This window comes from Myripristis murdjan, chromosome 5 (assembly GCF_902150065.1).
Source record: "Myripristis murdjan chromosome 5, fMyrMur1.1, whole genome shotgun sequence".
NCBI classification, from domain to species: domain Eukaryota; kingdom Metazoa; phylum Chordata; class Actinopteri; order Holocentriformes; family Holocentridae; genus Myripristis; species Myripristis murdjan.
The window spans coordinates 13634937-13656810 of NC_043984.1; the positions used below are offsets into that span (position 1 = coordinate 13634937).

At 39.7% G+C, this 21874-nt stretch overlaps 1 protein-coding gene across 1 annotated transcript in view; it reads left to right on the top strand.

Annotated features, from left to right (window-relative positions):
- The first annotated feature begins 672 nt into the window (after positions 1-672).
- asic1b (acid-sensing (proton-gated) ion channel 1b) overlaps positions 673-21874 on the top strand; it is a 172346-nt gene continuing 151144 nt past the window's right edge. Inside the window, exons 1-2 of the mRNA XM_030051101.1 lie at positions 673-1056; positions 11898-12093. Of these exons, the coding sequence (XP_029906961.1) occupies positions 695-1056; positions 11898-12093 (558 nt within the window). The 5' untranslated portion in view covers positions 673-694. The remainder of the gene's footprint in view (positions 1057-11897; positions 12094-21874) is intronic.

A 21874-nucleotide genomic window follows, 5' to 3' on the forward strand; every position in this document is an offset into this window, starting at 1 on the left:
GTTTATTCTGGCGGAAAACCCTGAACACCCCGCCGACTGATTTTTAAACGTTTCCTGATAAGAAAGCTGTGTTTTTTATTGTTATATGCGGACTGGGACTGTGTGAAGAACAGAGAAAGCGATGTAGACAGCCTACTTACTGCCATCCACGTATAGAATGATTCAACCGCTTTGATTTGGTCCTGTTCAGTTTTGCTCGGGAGCGATTTGCCGACTTGTTTTCTCCTCTCTCAACCCTCATTCTCTCAAGACCCACCGGCTAATTCTGTTTGCTTTTTGTCTTGGAGCGTGCAAGCGAAATATCAACTAAATAATCGTCTCGGAAGTGTGTGAGGAGAGGACAGTGCTGGCATCTATCCATGCGCGCTCCAGACCAGGGTTTTATTATGGGACTGTGACCCTAACCGAGGCAGAACACATGGTATTGCTCCCCCCGTCTCTGTTTGCATGAACTGTTTTGCTTTAGGGACGAGATATACAAGGATCTCTTGGAAAATGCTCTGGATGGCGGGCTATTTTCCCGGCTGTCAGTGACGCAACATTTCACACAGACTGCATGAGGATCACTGAAACACACTGGTAGAAGGGCGTGAACTCGCAGTCAGGAACATCCTACCCATTATAAGCATCCCCTTTAACTGTACAACCTATTCCCCGCTGTTACCCCTGGATCGAAGCTCATTCCGTAGCAATCATGGATCTCAAAACGGAGTCGGAGGACATGGACTACAAGCGGCCAGCTCCTATTGAAGTTTTCGCCAGCAGGTCCACGCTGCACGGCATCTCGCACATGTTCACTTATGAACGGATGTGCGTCAAGCGCAGCCTGTGGATTTTATTCTTCCTGGGCTCCCTGGGGGTCCTGGTGTTGGTGTGTGTGGACCGTGTGCAGTTCTACTTCCAGTACCCTCATGTCACCAAGCTAGATGAGGTGGCGGCACCACTGATGTTCTTCCCGGCGGTCACCTTCTGCAACCTCAACTCCTTCCGCTTCAGTCGGGTGACGCGCAACGACTTGTACCACGCTGGGGAGCTCCTTGCCTTGCTTAATGGCAGGTGTGTGCGCCCGCGAGTGTTTGCACGTGTGTGTGTGTGTGTGTGTGTGTGTGTGTGTGTGTGTGTGTGTGTGTGTGTGTTTGTCGGTGTGATTGTACTTGTAGTCTACCTGTACTGCCTGTAGCTCACCTGTTCCCACATATGCCCACTGGGGTTCCCTGTTGTCATATCACAATCACTGGCCACTGTAAAACATTTCCCAAAATTTCAGTCCTTTCTCATGATCTCTACAGTGGATTATGATTTTATTATCTGAATTCATTTACCATGCTGTATTTGGTCTGTGAATTCCCACCTCACCTATGAGAGTCTGCATCTTCTTCAACCAGAGGTTCTCAAACTCAGCTCAGTTGACACACATTAGGCCACCTGGTAGGTAAGATTTTGACTAGGTCATAGTTGGTGATTTGTATTTTAATTGTCTCCACTTCGTCTTAGGAGATACAATGAAGCTTGTGATTATGGCAGGCGTTATTACACAGTTTCTTGAATTAAATTAACTTGTAATTGAACTACTCCATATTTCACTGAATAACCCCCTCTTTGTGAACCCGGCTGATCCACTGATACTGACTAAACAGAGATCTCCAGATGTCCTGGAACGGAAGTCATTGGCGAAGCTTTACTTGTTCGGCCATGCAGTTTTCATCAGTACACTACTTGTGAACTTTGAACCCCTTGTGAAATTACATTATGATGGTTCTGAATAATGCATGTTCTGCCCTAGGTTTAGTTTGGAGTGTGGATTTTCTCATCTGAAAGCTTATATGTCACATGTAGCATAGCAGTGTTTTAACGCTTGTCTCACAGACTGGCATTGTTGGGCTTCTGTGAACTGTGCCAACAACATGCTCGTAGCATGCAAAACCTTTTAAGGCTGTCTGAATATGAACCTGGACTGACCTTAGCCAGAGGTAATACAGAGAAAAAGGGTATGGATGAGAGGTGTTTTATGAAACTAGACTCCAAGGAAAAAAGGTTTAACATCAGAGTGAGCTGCAGGGAGCTTATTTAATAATGTTGTGACATTACAGATAATGTCAACTAAAGTCCACACTCCACTTAGGCTGCTATATATCCAAGCCCTTAAGCTGAAACATGAAAAATGCTGCCAACATTGTTCTGTTGGAATTGTTGATACAGTGTGTGATGAAAAAGTAAAAAAAAGAAAGAAAAACAGCAGCACATTTTGTCAACTACAGATGAGTGAACACCCCTGGTAACTGATGACATATGAGTTATTTCTAAGCGGCTCATATAGAATGATGAAGGAGAGAGGGCCTTGGGGTAAATCTCCTCATCATCATTTTACAGTTCATGTGATATGAATACTTCAGTAGTGGATAAGTAGTAGTGTGGATTTTTAAATCCCTTGCTGACGATGTGTGGAAAGATTTGTGTGTGTGTGTGTGTGTGTGTGTGTGTGATTTACAGTAGCCTACAACAGTGTTCCCTCCCATTACACTTGTTGATTTCTGCTCTGCTTTGATCATCCAGTCTTTCGGCAGCCGCTGAAAATCCCACCCCTGACTGTTGTAACTTTTGACAGCAGATGTATTCACTAGTCTCTGTGCTCTGCAGTATGACTGTGTGGGACATGCCGCTCAGCTTATTCTAATAACATGTTTCACTTAGTTCAATACTGATGATGACACTGGACTCCATATTCAGGGCAAAAATACACAGATACAAGAAAGCTGATATGCACACTGTCAAAAAAAAAAAAAAAAAAGAAAGAAACAGAAACAAAAACTACTACATACAAATGCATCTAAATGCCATTTTGTACACGTTACACAGTGTATATTTATAGCGTATTGATCCACAGGGCTCTGCAGCCTAAGGCACAGTTAGAATGTACCTCTGTGGTACATATTAGAATAACACAAATGCAATCTCAGTTTTCATATTGTAGAATGTTGCTTTGTGCCCTCTCTGTATATTCATTCATATTACAGGAAGGCAACAGATTCCACTGCTTGAGGGTGCATTTCTATTGTACACCATATAAATGGTATACATTTGACACAAAAGGCCCAAAGGGTCTGTGGACTTGTTTCCTTGTTTCTATGTTTGTATTGTCAGCTGTAATGGCATGCCTTTAAAATATCAGCATAGGGTCTTTCGTATATTAGAGCAGGCTCAGCCAGCCCTCCTGAAAGGAAACCTATGCTGTCAAAGTGAGATGCAGCAGAGAAAAAAGGGGGAAAGCCTCACATGAGTAAGAGAGAGAACAGAAAAAGGAAGGGTAAAATCAGAGGCACTCCAACCAAAGTGACTTTGGAATGAGCGGACTTTAGATGCAGGGAGGGGACTACAAGCAGAAGCAATTAACTTGTGTCTCGTAAGCTGTGTGATGAACAAGTCTTTATCCCCAAGTAATTAGTGCTGTTTATCAGTGGGACAACTGCGCTGTCCCACTGATAAACATCCACTCCTCTCCTCTCTTTATTTCTGGCCCCCTCTTTTCCATTTGGACTAGGGGGAGACATCTCCTGCCTCTCTGGCTGTTTAGTGCAACGTGGGTGACTCTCTGAAGTGATGAAGAAGCTAGCTTTGTTATGAGGTCTTCCTGAGGTAGGAAAAGTCTTCTGCGATGAGGGCATTGGAGGTTTGAGAAGAAATTGGTGACAGCTTGACTTTGGAGAACTTGAATAAAAGTGCGAGGGTTTCCTGCAGACTCTGTGTTTAAATTAAACATTGATTGGGTGGAAAACATTTCAGTGGCAAGCTCTCTGGTACCAGGCAACATGCTGCGGGTAGTGTTAGAAAATAGCAGAGGTAAAAACAAAGTGCCGTGAATGAAAACTGTGGCTGTGAGTATATGTCCACTACACTGTCTCTGAAAACAAGCAGCAGGCAGTATTCACGCTTCCAGGGAAGCCAGGCTGCCTGAGACACCATGGAGAGACTAGCTAAACTACAGGAGTACAGTCTTCACTCCTGCTTGCTCCACTCCAGCAGTTTCTTTACCAAGAAAATCAATCTCTTTCTCATTGTGTCTTTTGTGGGTTGAAGTCACACTCTGCAGTGCAGAACATTGCAAGTAAATTGCTCAATTTTATTTTTATTCTGTGGTGAATGCAATTATATGGTAATTGGCAAAGAAAGGTCATTTTGCACAAGGTAACGGTAATAAGGTGTATTCTGTGAAAGAATGTTTGATCAGCTGATGAAGCAGGTCTTTGGTTTACACAGCTCTTAATCCTTAACATGTGTCTTTAGCTTGCAAACATTTCCTAAGTTTACATTAACACAGTGCTTTTTGTAATGGACCACATAACGTCATGCATGATAACTTTGTCTTTGGAATTCATCTCAGCAAGATGATGAGTTGTAATCAGGATGTCATCAGACTGGTGGAGATATAAGTGCTTTGGAGAGGACGGGATCAGATCATCATGGAGAAAATACAAATTCAAACTGTTTGAGGTTTTTGCAAATGTGGGTTCATTTGCATTTATAGTGTGATTGTGTACTAGAGAGAAGATTGCCATTGGAGAGACATAAGTAGGCAATTTAGTGATGGGATTAGGTTGTTAACAGATCATGTGTCATCCATCTTTGGAAATGTGTGGTATGATATTTCAATGGTTCTGTTGAGACTGAACAGCAGTTTGTTTTATTTTGGTTCTTCTTGCCTATTGCAAATCTTACAGTAGCTGCCATTGTTTGGATTTCTATGATCTCCACCAGTGATGGGTGGTTGTGTCACAGGTACACTGCTATTAAAATGTGACTATCAGAACTCTTCTAACAAAAATCATATCATCTATTCATTTTCAAGGGCACTACACAAACAATCCAGTGCTTGTTATTGCACAAGCTCAATTAGTGGTAATTGGATAATTAACTGAGATTATATCAAGATGTGCTCATTGTTTTGTCACACAGCCCGAGGTAATAACACCAACCTAATGATACGACGCACATACTGAACCACTATACGGAGGAAGCCTAATTTTCTTGGTTGAACTGAGGATATGAAGCTGTAAGTGGCTACAGTTGTGACCACAGTCTCATTGTCAAAGCCCACTCTGAAAATCAGTAGTTGTTTTTATTTACTCACCCCTCTCCTGAGCTCCTGAGGTGGTGAAGTGATGCAGATGCTCCTTCATTCGTTTTAGTTTCTGTCAGAAAATTAAAGTGCTTGTGGCCCGTAATCCAATTTGGTCTCCCCCGCCCCCACATAGTGAGAGTGCGGTGATTGCTTTAGGGAGCAGTGGCAGGGCAATATTAAAAATCCACCCATATTATTGTGATTGTATCCGCTTCAACCAAAGCCTCCCGACTCGGGGATCTGAGCACAGAGTCTTAAGTGCTCTCCTGGCAGCTTTGTATTGCTTATAAGACGGAGGCTCTGGATACAATTCAATTAAGTTCAGAATATACCACAACTAGCTGTTTCTTCTTATTAGAATAAAGCATGACAATGTGGTGATGCAGTCCCAGTGTGAACTGGAGCACTGAACTGGTTTTGAACTTTGTCAGTCAAAACTGGTCAAAGCTGGCAAGGCTACTTTTTCCACTGTTAGTTGGTGGTGTTATTAGATAATTTGGCTGTGCCAGTATTTTGGTCAGGAGACAGCTTCACACACACAAGTTGACATGCTGCCTGTTGAAATATATAACCTGTTGAAATTAAAGTTTGGTGCCTAGAATGTAATACCGTATTTCACCAATTAATCGCCCGGCCACAAATAGCCGCCTGGTTCTTTTAAACGCCTGGGGTCTGCACCCATTTTGCGTATTAAACGCCCACTCGAATAACCGCTGGGGCGATTATTTGCATTATATTGAGGTAACCCAAAATAAGGCTACTCACCTTATTTTTGCAGAAGTAAACAGTTATCCGCACAATAACTGTGTGGCACTTCAGTTTTCTGTCAAAATAAGAGAGCTAGCTAACATTAGAAAAAAGGGTGTACCGTAATCTTAAATCGACTGACTGTAAATATGTTGGACAGTAACTGTCATCACAATAATGGCCTGGTGCAGGTCTGTGCAAAAATAAATAAAGGCCTGCAGCGAATAGCCGCCTGGTTCTTTTAAACACCTGGGGTCCAAGTTGATTTTGCATATTAAACGCCGGGCGATTAATTGGGGAAATACGGTATGTCATTTTGTCACCTGTACAGAGCTACCTGATCCCTGTTCCCTGTTCTCAAAACTGTATTTCAGTTTGACACTACTGGGTCTTGAAGAGTTTAAAATGAAAACAACTGTTTATGCATTCAACAGAATTACAATACTAACTACAATCATTTAATTTGTTGACTTTTTTGCAGTATTACTCCATCCTGCAACAACGCAGACAATTTGTCTCTCTAAAATATTAAGTGGTTTCTCTCCTGGAATGTTGCTTTTAGAAGGTGATTTTTTCATTCAAGTCTGTTTTAGAATGGCAGAGCAGGTTGAGGCTATCAAGTTGTTTGTCAGTGATGACTTGCACTGCAGTCAGATCACATTCAAGATAGTGTTTGCTAACTAGAATCAAAGCTAGAGTAAGACAGTTTATTAGCCCTTCAAAGGGCTAATAAAGCAGACAGCATAAAATGATTGAATACAGTGGGTCTTACTTCGACATAGTTCAAATGTTAACAACAAATGCAATACTACACCGGGGCTGTGCTGTTTTGGTATACAGTATATGACTTCTGTGTTATTGTATAGCAAACTTTGATATCCCTCCTTGATGTTACCCTTTGACCAATATGAAAAAAGAAGAAAGAAAAATCTAAAGAAACTGATAGCAAAGGTCCTTAACCCCAACAAACCTGCCATTTTTGAATTCAAATCAAATGAAAAGTGTCAGAGTTATCACTGTGACATGCAGATATCACTGATTATGATACAACTGCCTGCTACACTGAGTGTACATGTAATGATAAAACCAAGTAGGAAACAGATGCAGCTAAATAATAATCTTTATTGGTTTGTTTTTATGTTTTTATTTATGCAACATTTTTGGCAATACATGTTTAATGCTGTGGCATTTTTTCACTTCTTTTCCCAGAGATAACAATCAAGCAGTGCCTCCAGTATTTTATTTTATTTTATTTTATTTTATTTTTTGCCTTTTTCATTAAAATTTTCTGTTGATGTTCTGTTGTTGTAACCCAATTGTTACTTAGCAACATATATATATATATATATTATTTAATTGTCACACAAAAGATGTAGACTAATCTGTCACACAAGACCTGGTGGCTCATCATTTTCATAAAATCAAGTCAGATTGCAATTTTAACTGTCTGTGTAAATTTACACAGACAGTTAAAATTAAATATTTATATTTAGTTATGTGTAGGGTTACATTTTAAATATGTTTTGTGATGCAGCACAGGAATATTTAGTTGTGCCTAGTTTGTAGCCATTTAAGCTAGAACTAGGTGAAGTTCTAACTTAAGCACAGTTGATGCCACCAACCCCATGTGTTTAGAATTAAAAAGCAGCAAATCTAAAAGCTTTCATGAGGTTCAATTGCTGCGTCATATCAATGCATAATGGAGAGTAGACATTTTTTTATGAAAATGTCAAAAATTAATATTATATATATGAAGAGTTCATTTGCAAAAACAGATAAAAGCCATCCTTAAAATGAATACACCTTTTTCACTGATACTGCTTGTAGTACACACACACATATATATACACACACACACACAAAGCATGATTTAGGGTAATAAACATTATGCCAGGCTAAATAAACATATAAAAAAATATAAATAAATATAAAGTAAATTCTAATAAAATTCAAAAAAGTTTGAAAAGGTTTAATAAATTCAAATGGAGATATCTGTTTTTGCAAATGAACTCTTCATATATATATATATATATATATACACACATATATACATATATACATATATATATACATATACACACACACACACACACATATATATATATATATATGTGTGTGTGTGTGTGTGTGTGTGTGTGTGTGTGTGTGTGTGTGTGTGTATATATATATATATATATATATATATATATATATATATATATTAAAAAAACCATCATAATCAGCCACAGAGTTGATTTTGACCTTTTGCTTTGGACTTTGTGGAGACAGTAACATGTAGATAGAGGCATAGGCCTTAAACCCTGCATGACATTTTGTAATGAAATAATTATTAAAAACTTGATAGAGATTTTTATTGAAACAGTTGTCACATTGACTGGCATTACATGTTGAAAAATATGTCAAATTCCACAGGCAGTTTACTTAAATTAGGTACTTCACAGCTGGTCTGGGTGCATGAGTCCACTGCAGCTCTTGGTCTGAACAATGGACCCAATCTTCTTCGGCATGCTGTTTTCACCAACACAGCTATTCAGCGTGAAGTGCAAACTGATTGCCATCTACCCACCTTCAAAATGATCATGAGCACATTGGAGAGAAGTCCTCATTCTAAATTACAGCACATACTGTCTCACATGGAGAATATTTCATTTCATTCTGTTTCTGGCGGGTAAACAATATTGTAGCTGCAGTGGAACATATTACATTTCTTGTCACTTGTTTGGTTGGGACACAAGATGAAAATACACCACTCCCTGAATATTAAGGGAGTGTGCACCAAAATCATGAATGTATTGTGTTATTTTTCATTTGTGGGGTCAGCTTAATTTACATTATTTCCATAATCAAGGAACAAAATCTCATTCACTGATGCTGAGAAAGCCTGAACTGACCTTGTGGAATATTTTTTTGCTTTACCACTAATTAAAGTTTGAAAAAGTGCCCATATCCATGAAAAATCACTCTGCTGTCAGTGTCTACAAAGTCACTCCCAAATTTATTGTCAGTGGAGAGGGAAAGGGGAAGTCTTTGTTAGTTGTGGCTATCACATAATACAGTACAGTCCTAACTGTGGTCTTTTTAGCTTTGGGACAGACTCGTATTTGTGAATGATTAATATATGTGAGCTTTATTGAAAAGTGTCTGCTTGGCTCCTGCTTTCACATTCTACTCAAAGAGGAAAACCATAGCAAAAACACAGCATCGCAGTTGAGATGTCATGACGACAACCTTGCAGTACCCTCTGATTTGGAACTTGCAGCAAGGACTCACACGGTACTAAATTAGGTCAAATAAGCTTCATGACATCTTCTTGTACAATTCATTCACTCTGATAGGTAGACTGTGTGCTCTAACAACTTGAACCTCTGTCACTAGTGGTTAATCTTAGTACTCCATAATTTGGAAGCATGTACCCGCTGATGTCCCGTCGCTCAGCTGGGGTCATCGACAGACTGTCTTTTCTTGAGGTAAGGCCATTCTAGCTAATTGAGGTTAATTAGTGTCTGTGAATGACTGTGAGCAGGTGCTGGAGGTTGATGGCAGTTGTCAGGCAGAGACATGCAATAAATGACTTCCCTAGTGAGTGTAGCCAATATAAGTGAGTGTGTGTCTGTGCACATACTCATGCTGTATGTGTTTGCTTCTGTGTGTAAGACAGACTGAGACAGAGAGATAAAGAGGGAAAGTGAGTGTATACCCCTCTCCTGTGTGATGTGTGTCTGTATGCTTCACACTTCTAAAAATTACAGCAGATGTTATATAAAGTGTTTGCTTCGAATAAATCGTGAAATGGTGTATATGCAGTGAGGCTCTCAACCTGGTTTACAGCATTATGAATGTACACGTACTATCTGAAAGCGCTCTTCCACAACAGTTAATTTCAGCTGTTTGGCAGAATAATTAACATGATTGTGTAAAAAGAAATACTTCCATCCTTTAAATCATGAGCTATTTTCACCCAGTTGCTTGCACGTCACAGCTGAGCTCCCAGTCACAGACAACATGTGGATGATATCCTGAGAGCTAGCTCAGTGCGGGTCTTTGAGAGAGCCTGACATGCACGTACAGTACCTCACGGCATAATTTCTGCTTCTGTGGCTTACTCAGAGGCTGACTATCCTCCTTCTACTGCTTGTCTATTAATTTTTTACATTATAATCCCAATTGTCCTGCCTAAGTTGTTTGCCTGCCTGCCACCTTTTTTTGTTGTAATGAACATTTTTAGGTAGAGTGGAGGTAGAACTAAGGTTACCTCATGCTCTTGTCTATGGGAGTCGCCTGAAGCCTTGCCTATTTTTGGCTGTGTCATGGTAGCTTAAAGTTTTGTGTTTGAAGATTATAAAGTGTTTAGAGACTGTTGGAAGGACAGACTTAGTCAAGAATTAGTTTTGATACTTCCACAATATTCACGCCCTCTTCTTCCGTTAGTGTTTGCTGGATGAGCCAAACACAGGCAGAATCCACAGTAGCCTAAACCGACTTCTACATGCAACTGGATTTTTTAAATGTGTTTTTGAGCCAACAAAAGAATTAGGATAAATAATAATGCAAAGCCCTAGAGAAGCCACCATTTTTTTTTTCTTTTTCATGCACACAATTTACAAAATCGAAATAGAAAATGAATATGAAATCCTAATTTGTGCACACAATTTACTGATTTTTTGCTCTCAATTTGTGTCCATGTTTTGCCAAATTTGTGACCTGGACTGGAGCTCTCCTGTCGTGTGCCCAGGTTAATGGGCAGGTTAATGTGTTCTGGTTGCCCAAAAAAGTATATGATCTAATATGAATTTTAACACAAAAAATAATCCATTCAAAAATTCAGATTCTTGTCTGTAAAGTGTGTGTACATCCGTCTATAGCCTTATGCAATCTGCTGTTGCCTTAAAGTTGGTTTACACTTAATTCAATGACTTGATATGAATTATTGCATTGATTCAGGTAGAGTTCATGCACCCTATGGTTCCTCCTGCTCATTGCTCATTTCCTGTGTACAAAATTTACAAAAAAAAATGGTTTCCACGGTCTCTCTGTGGCTATGTACTAAAGTAATGGCTTGCTTATTTGAAGAACTGAGTATGTGATTACTTGTATTCGAAAACTAAGGCATTAGCTTACTTTAGTTACTATGAAAAAGTAATGTGAATCCAACACTGTGAATTGTCACTTAAAAATTCACTTTTTGGATGTCTGTTCTGTCGTTTGTTAGTCTAGATCTTGAAGCATTTAAAAAGTTTTCATATCTTTTTCTGTTATGATTTGTGTGCATTTGTTACCATTTCTCAATAATTCAATAAAATTATTGAGAAAACACTTTTTACAAGAAACGGGCCATATAGTTGCTAAATCCTACTTTACATGAGATTTACAACCACTAGTTAAATGAAATATTTGGGAGTTTCTGGAGGCGGTGAGTTGTGTAACTTGCGTTGGACACAAGTTATTTGCATAAAGTACCCTGGGCTCCAACTTTATGCAAATGTAGAGCGGCCAATGGATGTATTGCATCTTGGAGCTTATCGCACTGCTGCCACAATGCGCTGTATGTCTGACGACGGCACTTGAAACAGAAAATTAATTGAATCATGACACCTTTGGTCAGATGCAAGTGGACACATGCCATCAGGAGTAGTAGTGTTAAGGTTGCACATGAAGGAGTTTTGAAGACATTACTCTCAATTTGCAAACATGTGCTTTCAAAAATACCTGTTCTTACCTGTGGCACAAATATGAAAGTTTTGAAATGGCAAATGACATTTAAATGACATTTGTGTTTTGGACAAACAAAGGAGTATCCTCAGCTGGATGGATAGTGAAAGTGCTTCAGTAATAATAAACAATATATCGTCATGTAAACATAAAGTTACAGTGTTTGGTGATGTCAAGTGTGTGGTATACACACTTGATATATACACACAGGTAACAGATGAAAAAATTGAGGTAAATGCATATCTGTTTGCATATGTGTGTGTGTTTTCTGTTCATGCGTTTCTGATAAAACCCTGTGAGCTGAATCCAGAAACCTCCTTTCCAGATATGAAATTCGGGACACGCACCTGGTAGAGGAGAACGTGCTGCAGATCCTGAAGGAGAAAGCCGACTTTGACAGCTACAAGCCCCGCCCCTTTAACATGCGCGAGTTCTACGACCGGACGGGCCATGACATCAAGGACATGCTGCTGTCTTGCTTCTACCGAGGCACAGAGTGCAGTGCTGAAGACTTCAAAGTGGTGAGTCAGATGTGTCAATAGCCAGTTGTCCACAGCAGGGCCAACTCAGCCTTGTTAGTGCCAGGACCTGGGTCAGCTGAACATGTGTGTAATACAAGGTCAGTGTTGATATTGTTTTTTATGGCCTCTGTGTAATGTGGCCCCTGCTGACCAATCATCTCTGATATTTGCTTTTAGGAAATGACACGGCAGGTTATATTAGCAAGCTCCTGCCAGGAAGGGAAAGGCAGCAAATATGAGAGTGAGAACGAGTGTGTTAGCTGTGACTGACTCATACTGTAGATCATGGGCTGGAATGAGTGCACATCTTGGTACAGATACACCCCATGTACAAGTCTGCTGCAGGCCCCCCCATATCTTGCTCTCACCATCATCGGGTGCAGTTAGTCTCTGAAGGTTGAACAGTGTGCTCATGACAGATGGGATTTGAGCCCTGGGTCTGTGCTGTAAGATTTGCTTTATGAGTTAATACACATCACTCTGGGAATTGTTCTGGCAGTGTTTGTTTTTCTCTTTGTCTATCAAATAACCTTTGGTTACAGACATACAGAATTAGTGACTGGAATCTGCCTGACCTTTAGTGTTATATGGATTCAGATGCAGCTTCAGTAAATCCCACTGAGCTGTCTCAGTCACACAGGGTTTACCTTGTCGCAGCTCAATAGCTGAGGTCATAATGACCAAATTTTTTATCTGCTGGTGTGTCTCTTACTACCAACATAGTCAAAATACCTTCTTATACTGTGGGAGCACAGTTGGTTGGTAATTTAATGTGTGTTTTGTTGACACCAAGGAATTCATTCTGGCATTACTGGGCTTTAATACGTTGTTGAGGGATATTTTCTCAGTTGAATGAGCTGTTTTGTCATTCTAATGAAACCATCTATTACCCTTGACTTGACATGGTAAACAGACAGTTTTTTTATGTATTAAGAATTGAATAAATTAATTCATCAATCAGAATCTTATTCAACACACAGTGTTTACGCTTATTGTTTAGAGCTGCAGTATTATTATTATTATCAGCTAAGCCTCCTTTATTTATTCAGGCACTATTTAATATTGGGTTTGTAATATTGGGTTTCAATTGCTTGTAGATGGTTTCAGAATTATCTTTCTGAAAATGTGTCAAAGCTGGATATCTCCAGTCAGTTTTTGTTTGTTTGTTTGTTTGTTTGTTTTACCGGTAACAAAAGGTGTCCCACAAGGGTCAGTTCTGAGCCCTGTTTTGCTTATGATTTATATTAATAATATTGTCACTTCTGTCACTGACTTTGATGTCATTCTTTACATGGATGACATGGATTCTGTATTGTTTTTCTGACTCTGCACAACGTGCTTTTGAGAGCTTACAACTTTCCTGTCCTGCATTAATGGTCAAGATGCATTTGACAACCTTGAACTAGAACTTCAAAACAAAGTTAACGTTTTATTCTAAAGCTATTCTTCACCTATCCACACTGATTTTCTTAGCGATATTGTGAAGGAGAGTATACATATCTAGGACACTGGCTTGATGAATTGTTTACATTTAAACATATTGAAAATCTCATCACAAAATTGTGGCAAAAACAGACCCAGCATGCCTTTGAATTGTAGGAAAAGTATAGTTGAGGCAGTTCTTCTATCAGTCCTACATTATGGTGATATAATCTACCGACATGCTGCTGCTTCCATTCTCAAACCCCTTGACTCAGTTTATCATTCTGCCCTCAGATTCAGAGATTTTGGAGTATCACAGGTGTATCAGTATTGGCATATATGTTGTCCGATATGATAATAATAATTGCTAATATGAAGTCATCTCTTTTCAGATGACATCATATTATCTGCCTGTCTTATGTCCACTGATCCCCTCCTGTGACGCTAACACTGTAGTCTGTGCAGAGCAACCTTTTGTATCTAGTACTACAGCTTATTATTAGGGATTGGTATTTTAGGCAAAAATGCTGTTCTATACTCATTGGAAACTATTCAACAAACTGTCAAAGAAACCCTACTTATTGGCACATTACTGCTGTATGTTACCCGCCTCCTCCATCTCTCTTTTTATCTTTTTCCTCACTCCATTTCTTTCTTAAGCCATTCTTTCTCTTTCGTTCGCTCTCTCCCTCCCTATGCCCTTCAGTGGTCCTCTGATGTTGAATTTCCCATGCTCTGAGACACTTCTTTTTTTCCCCATAGGCCATAAAACCATGTACTACAGCAGTGTGTGCACCGTGGCCCACATGGTGTGGCTCCTCTAATGTGCTGATGTGTCCACATTTAGTTAGTTGTGCTTATGGCAGATGGTGCGGCGGGCTGGGCTGTACTGTAGTACAGTCGTGGACCTGGATGGAACAGCTCAGCAGGGAGCACTAATGGTGTGGAAAGAATCTTCACTGCAACAGAAAAAAAGGGCAAAAAAAAAAGATGAACACTCCCTCCCAGGCTCTTCCTCCAACCCCAGAGCATGGCAGCAGTAAAACTCTGATTAACACTGTCGGCAGCTTCTGCTTGTTTACTCCCAGCACCACCAGCAAGTCTAGCTAGCCAGTCACTGATGGTTTATAATAGCAGGGAACAAATGGCTTCCGCTGCTTCATATGGCATCTGGGAGTCTGGTTTCATTATAAATGCCCCTGTTAAAGTTGGAAAATAATGCAATCTGACCACAGCAATGTTGAGACTTAATGCGTGTCCACATCATTGGGATAGTGAAGTTAATGTAACAGTATCTAATCTTCTGATGGATGAATGAACTTGCACTGGCTACTTCAAAGCTTCTACTGTAACTGTATTGATTTCATATTGTGCTTAGCTCCCCTAGCAATACATATGTGACCTGCCAATGCCAAAGCCATGTCTTCAGCTGACTATTATTTGCCCCATACCCAACAGGACATAGTGACAAATATCAAATTTTCAGCCATTACTGTTCGAAGTATTACAGCTCTGTGAATGTCTCTGTCTTTCTTTCGCTTTCTCTTTCACTGCCCGTCCTCTATTTGTGTCCATCTCTGCTCTTTCTCCTTGGAAAGGCATTTACTAATTGGAGATCCATAAAGTTGGGTCAAAGCCTTTTACCTCACAAACTGATATTAAAGAACAGCAGGAAAGAAAAATTACCCCCAATTAATTAAGTGGCCTACAGCCCATGTAATCGCAGGAGATGATGAGGAAACAGTAAAAAGTGACTGAAATATGAAGTAATTCAATTTGTTTTTTGTGTTTAATTATAGAGACACAGGCACATGTAGGAATCATACTGTAAATTTGCAGAATCAACTTAAAAAAGAAAATATGGACTTGCTGTGGTAGATGCTATTGAGTACAGTCTATCACACAACTGCATGAAGGAAGAAGGAAGAGAAAAAAAAATATTGTTGACAGCTGGCTGATGTCACAGCCTCTAAGTAATTCTATTTAGAACATACCCACACACCCACATCTTACTTAATATCAGCAGAGAAGACTGCCAGAGTTATAACTTGACGTGACTGAAAACTGATGTATATGTTGGTAAGAGAGAGAGAGAGAGAAAATGACACAGAGAACCAAATAGAGAAAGTGTGTGTGTGTGTGTGTGTGTGTGTGTGTGTGTGTGTGTGTGTGAGAGAGAGAGAGAGACAGAGAGAGAGAGAGAGAGGGAGGGAGGGAGGGAGAGAGAAGGCCCCTGAAACAACAAAGACCTCTTGTTGATATTAAACGTAATGGTCAAGGTGCTGCAGTGAGACACAAAGACACAAAGCAGCAGCTGCCACAGCACAAGCAGCAGTAGAAACACTATCAGGATTCGTGCTGGTTTGTGCTTATTTATCCTCTCAGAGACTGTCGCCTTGTGCTTGCTCTTGGAGGAGATTTTGGTCCATGGATTGGCCAATATCTGTTGGGTTTCTGTAAAGCGCCTTGAAATAACTTTTGTTATGATTTGATGCTATACAAATGAAATTGAATTGAATTGAATTGAATTGAGTCTGCCAAGCCCTGCTCTATCACCCATTATCACCCTACGCCTGGTCAGTTGATTGTAGAAACACAATTGCATAGAATCTGCAGCTACCTCATAAATAAATAAATAAATAGATAGATAGATAAACACGCTTCACTGTATTCAAATAACATAAAGGGAAATAAAAATGGAAATGTTATAGGTTATAGCTGTGATAAGATAAAAGATAAGGGCTGTCATGAACAGGTTTGATTAAAAAATTAGCACAACAAGAGCAGATTATTTCTTACATATGGCAGTTTTCTCTATGTGTCTGTCGTTGTGTTTTATTGATTAGCTATTCACTGTCCCTGTCCAGTCCATATGCTTTAATCCTGGCCCTTCCAGTTCTAAGAGGTGTTTTCCACTTTATCAGCATAATTTGTCCCGCTGAATTCACACAGGTATAGAGTAGCCAAGTGAGAAAAGCATCCTGCTTGGCCTGCTTGGGAGATCTGAGGGCATCCTCCCCTGAGAGGAGTTTTGCAGTGCAGAAGTGCAAACCCAGTTTTAGTCGGCATTTTAGGTCATTGACATTTCTTGAAATTTGAAAGAATCTTAATCTCTACATGTGACCTTGAATATCGGAGCTATTAAAACAGCTAGTCAACAAGCTGTTTTTTTAAACACATACTTAAGCTATCTCCATTTGGTATGGAGATAGCTTAAGATATGTAAAACCACCCACAGGTGAGGCAATAAATATTGTGTCTGTTTAAGCTGATGCCAATGTAATTGTCCTTCATGAATTTAGATCAAGTCATTTCAGTTCAAATGAGTTCATATGAAATATTACAGTACAGATTTATCTGTGCATGTCTTAATATTTCCCACTGGTTAAGTAACCTAATTTCAAGACATAGTAGGGGGTGGCAAGACTCACAGTGTGAGTTGGTCCGTTCTTGATTTTTTAAAAATAGCTTTTATATAGTATACTCATTTTTGGATCAGACAGCAAAAATATAAAATCTGGCATTCAATCTGAAAACATCCCACTGAAGAAGAAAAGAAAAGAAAGGAAACAAAAAAATGTTTATTGTTTCAAGGCCTGTAGACATGTATGAAACATGAAAGGGAAAGTGAAACGTTGGGGAAAAGGACGGTGCTTGCCTTAGATGGCCATTCAGTGATGCCTGATAAAGAAGACTAACAATCAATATATTGGGAAGAGAGAGGTAAAGCCTCTAAAGCCATCCCTCTGAATGTAATCACTTGCAGACACTGTGAAAGGAGTTGAATAAATAATGTGTAGGAGGCAGTTACATACCGATTGTATACAGTATGTGTTATTGTGCATGGAACTGCACTGAGTGCTTCTCTCTCTGGTGCTGCATAAGTAAATGGCCAACAGCCAGATAAACATATAGGCTAGCGCATGGGTCAGTAGTGTGCATGATGTCTTCACGATTGGGTCATTACAGAAAGTACTGTAGGACTTCTTAGGTCTACTGTAAATCACTTAATTTCAGTGCTTTTTACATTGGGCTATATACAAAAGTCAGTTTTCATTTAGGCCTGCACTCACAATAATTAATCCAAGATAGAGCCTATTACTATTAACCAGTATATTTATGTTCGTTTCAAATTCAGACGTCCTGCCTACAGTTTTCAAAAACACAGCTGTCACGTGTTGTCACCGACCAGAGTCATACAGGCGCACTGCACAACCACACAGAGCATTGATCATTTCAGACTGATCACCACGCCAGTGTGTCAGGGTGTCCCAAATAGTCAATTCCAAGACTTAGTGAGCACTAGGGCATTTGTGTTATGAAAGAGTGTAGACACTTTTCATTCCAGAAATAAATATTTCTGTAATGAAATATTCTTTAAATGATTAAAGAGTGACTTCCACTCACTACTAGCTCTAAATGATCCCTGTGCAACGGTCCATTCAGTCTCTCTGTTAGGTCGATGTGTTGTAATCCTTTCTTTTCCCACCCCACAAATCTCTTTTGCCCCCTCCATTTGTGTAACCCAGACTCCTCCATAATTACCATGATCACTAGTATTGAACCATCGGCTCCATTTCAGCTGCCCCCCGACCTCTAAGCCCCACCTTTGTGGTACAGAGAGAAGTGTTGCTAATGAGTCTTGATCAATAGAGAAAGCCTGACAGATAAACCTGCCCATGGATCTCATTTCCTAAACACCACATGTATCAGATTTTATAAATGCTTCTTTTGACCAGCTATTTAAGTGCTATTATATTGACATGTAATTTGGGCGATGGCCTTTTTGTGTCATGTCTTGAAATGCTTTGATAAACTAACCTTTGATTGAGTCTCCTGTCTTCATGTGTTAATTCCAGCTGTAATCCTTTTAATTATACTCAGTATCTAAATGACAAATGGTATAGAAGGGGGGTTGTTTGACGTACATGCCAGTAATGAAAATCAAAAAATTCAAACATGCTTTAATCTCCCATTCCTCATCAACTGTTTTTGACATAGTTCACCTTTGTTCGTCTTTTTTTTTTTTAATTAATTGCTATTCCCCCATCTCATCCATCAGTTCAAAGCCAATGATTCTGCCTTTTTTTTTTTTTTTTTGGCTGGACAATTCCCACCACTCCCCCTCTTGAGGGTAGATCAATCAATTTGCTATTACTGTAGTGCTCAAAGACAAGGATCAATTACGTTGTTGCTGAGTAATGGATGCATCCCTAATGAAAAAAATCACAGTGCTCTCTTTGAGTATAGCAGGCCTGGTGTGGGTCTCTGTGACACAGCTTTGCCTTTTTTTTCTCTCATCCTCTGTAAAGTCAATTAGGAATGAGAATTGTGGGCTAATAAGAACATTAGTTCTGTGATGTGTTTATTCGGCATCATCCCCCAACAAGCCCTACGGGTGCTGATCTCAAAGATATTCTTCTTTGAAAGTGCTATGAAGTGGCAGACTGCTTTTTCTCACATTATTTATCACCTGCTTTAGAATACAACTCAGTTTTTCCCCCAAGGATGGCATATAGTGCAAACACTACCAACGACTGATTGACAGTGAGACCTCCTCCTGTTTCCAAGCTTGTTAGGGTAGTAAAGCATTAACACTCAATAATTCTCACCTGTAGGTTATTTCCCACCGAGTGGATTCTCTGTGGGAGGAGTGTTCCTAGGCCTAGATTCCCTGTCACAGGGCTACTCAGTCTGCCAAGCAGGTCCCCTGCCTCCACACACACACACACACACACACAAGCACCTTTTGCCCGGCCTCTCTGTGGCATTTTTAATTACAGAATGAAAGAAAGAGGGTTTCGACAAGATAAGCCACTGAGGAGGGAGGTGCAGGGGGGACAAAATGTGAAAGAGGGGAAACAGGGAGGGAGGCAAATTCAGAGCTGGGAGAGATCTGAGGAATCCATTTAATCCATATGACCCTGTCGCCGCTCCTGCCCTTAGAAATATGATTTTTAATAATGAATTGGTTGGTGGAGATATGCAATGCAAGGGAGAGAGAGAGAGAGAGAGAGAGAGCGGCAGCGAGAGAGAGAGAGAGCTTGTCAGTGTGTGAAACAGAGAGAGTGAGAACCTATCCCTTAAAGAATCAATTATAAACGCTTTGGTTGAGATCAGAGGCAACGGATGGCTGCAAAGGGGTTTTGAGGGGAGAAAGGAAGGAGGGAGGAAGAGAAAGGTGGAGGGGGCAGGAAACTGTCCTGAAATAAGAAAGTTGGTGTTCCAGAGGGGATTCTGTGTTTGGCTGTGGGTGTGCGGTGCCACGTTGCCAGCAGGGAGAGGAGGAGGAGGGAGGAGGTAGGGATTGATAGATACTGGGGGAGACCAGCGAGACCAGCGGTGCACTAGCTGAATGAGAAACAGGGTATAATGTGCTCTGTGCACTAAGGTCCTTCCAGCGTGCACACTGTTTATAAAGCTCTCAGTTCGCTCCACTCCACTGCATAAACACTGTTGCTGCTAACGGCGGTGCATGGGTATGCCCAGTATTTAGGATGTGTGGCTGTGATTCTTTATACACAGTGAGTGACAAGTCATATGGTGCTGGCAGGTGGCACAACGCTGCATTAGTCAGCTAATTGCCATCCATAGTCATATTAGCAAAGCTTTCTGTTATTTTTTTCCCCTTTCTTTCTGTCATTTTTTAAAATTTACTCATCTTTTGAAAGAAACCTGTTAAAATTTCCTTGTTGCATTACATTATGTGTCTTTTATTCTGTGGATTAACCTATTAGAATAGACCTATAAAATGTGTAGTTTGGTGTCTCTTTGGAGCACTCCCTGATCTTTTTGTTGTTCACCTATGGATAAAAAAATAGGGATTTTGGATCCTGGAAGCCAGTCAATCTTCTTTTTCAATATATTGAATAATACATTTAAAAGTGTTGTTATTAAACATTTCATTGGATTAATTATGAATAACCATTAATCAAAATATTATTAAAATCACAATGTGGTCAAGCTCAATATCCAAATCGCAGGAGCTGCAATTTTGGGATAATAGTAAAATGTGTAACAAAACATTCTTGTGAATGAAGCATCATGGTGCTCCAGAGATGCCTATAAATTGTGTTTTATACAATGACATGTTTGTTTGGTGCAGACCCCAGCAATGATCATGCTATCATCATTTTAATAGCTTTTTCAGTGAAAATAAAAATTATAATGCAAAAATGATCATTCCAATTAAAATCGAAAATCATATCACAATTGCAGTATCTTTAAAATTTAATGCAATGTGATTTTTTTTTTTTTTTTTTTTTTTTACCAAACTATTTTGCAGTGGCGCCCTGGTGGTTCACCTGGTTGAGATGCACATCATATCTTCCCTCCACTTTCTCCCCATTCAGCGCATTTCTGATCTTCTTTGAAAAAATAAGTGATTTTTAAATAATTGACACTGGCATTATAAGTACAGTATTCCACTCTGTTGAGTGGTCAGTAAGTTAACACTCTTGAAAATCAACTGTAGACATCAGCGATGAACATTGCTTGTTTTCAAAGCTGATCAAAATTTTAATCAATCTAGAAATGGATCATAAAGCTACAAGAGTCCATTTGGACATTGTTTAAAGGCAGATATTTTAGAACCCATTGCACTGAAAATGGGATGGGTTCGGAATCCCTTATTTGGGTTTACATTATCCTATACAGGTCGATATTCAAGAAAAACTACAGCAACACTTATTAAAGGTCCTGTTATATATGTTGATTCTTACCATTACAGCAGCTGACTGACAGCTGAGTTGATAGTATAATTGTGTTTGCTCATGTAAATTTTGTCTCGACAATATTATAGCTTCTTTTTCCTTTATAAATACTGATTTTGTTTGCCTGTTGATTTTTTTTTTTTGGTGCATCCTCTTGCTCTGCATCCCGTCGACTTTTATTTAGACACATGACATTTGGCAAGGTGAGCGACAGACAGGTCAAAATGATGTTTTTCTTTTCTTCCCACAAGACAGGATGCAGATGCTGTTGTCTTGTGCTCCTTAATTTGTCTGGGGATAGATGGAGCGAAAAAAGCGGTTGGAACACCAACTCACTAGGTCCCTGCGGGATGCTGTGTTTTCATCTTACCAGCCGCTGTCTTGATTATTCTATATTTTCCTTGTCTCTTGGGTACATCCGCTACCTTAAAAATATGCTCTCAACTTCCTCTTCATGTTCAGGGCTTTTTATTCAAGAGGGCTTCAGTGTAAGGCACACTTACAAATAGTTGTGGTGGAGTTCTTGTTAGACATTAGAAAAACACAAACCATTCACTCCATCATAAATGTTTAAAGTATCTGATTTTTGTTCTTAGCCCTTACAGCTGTATATAGTTTAACCATGTATAGATCACAGACAGATACTG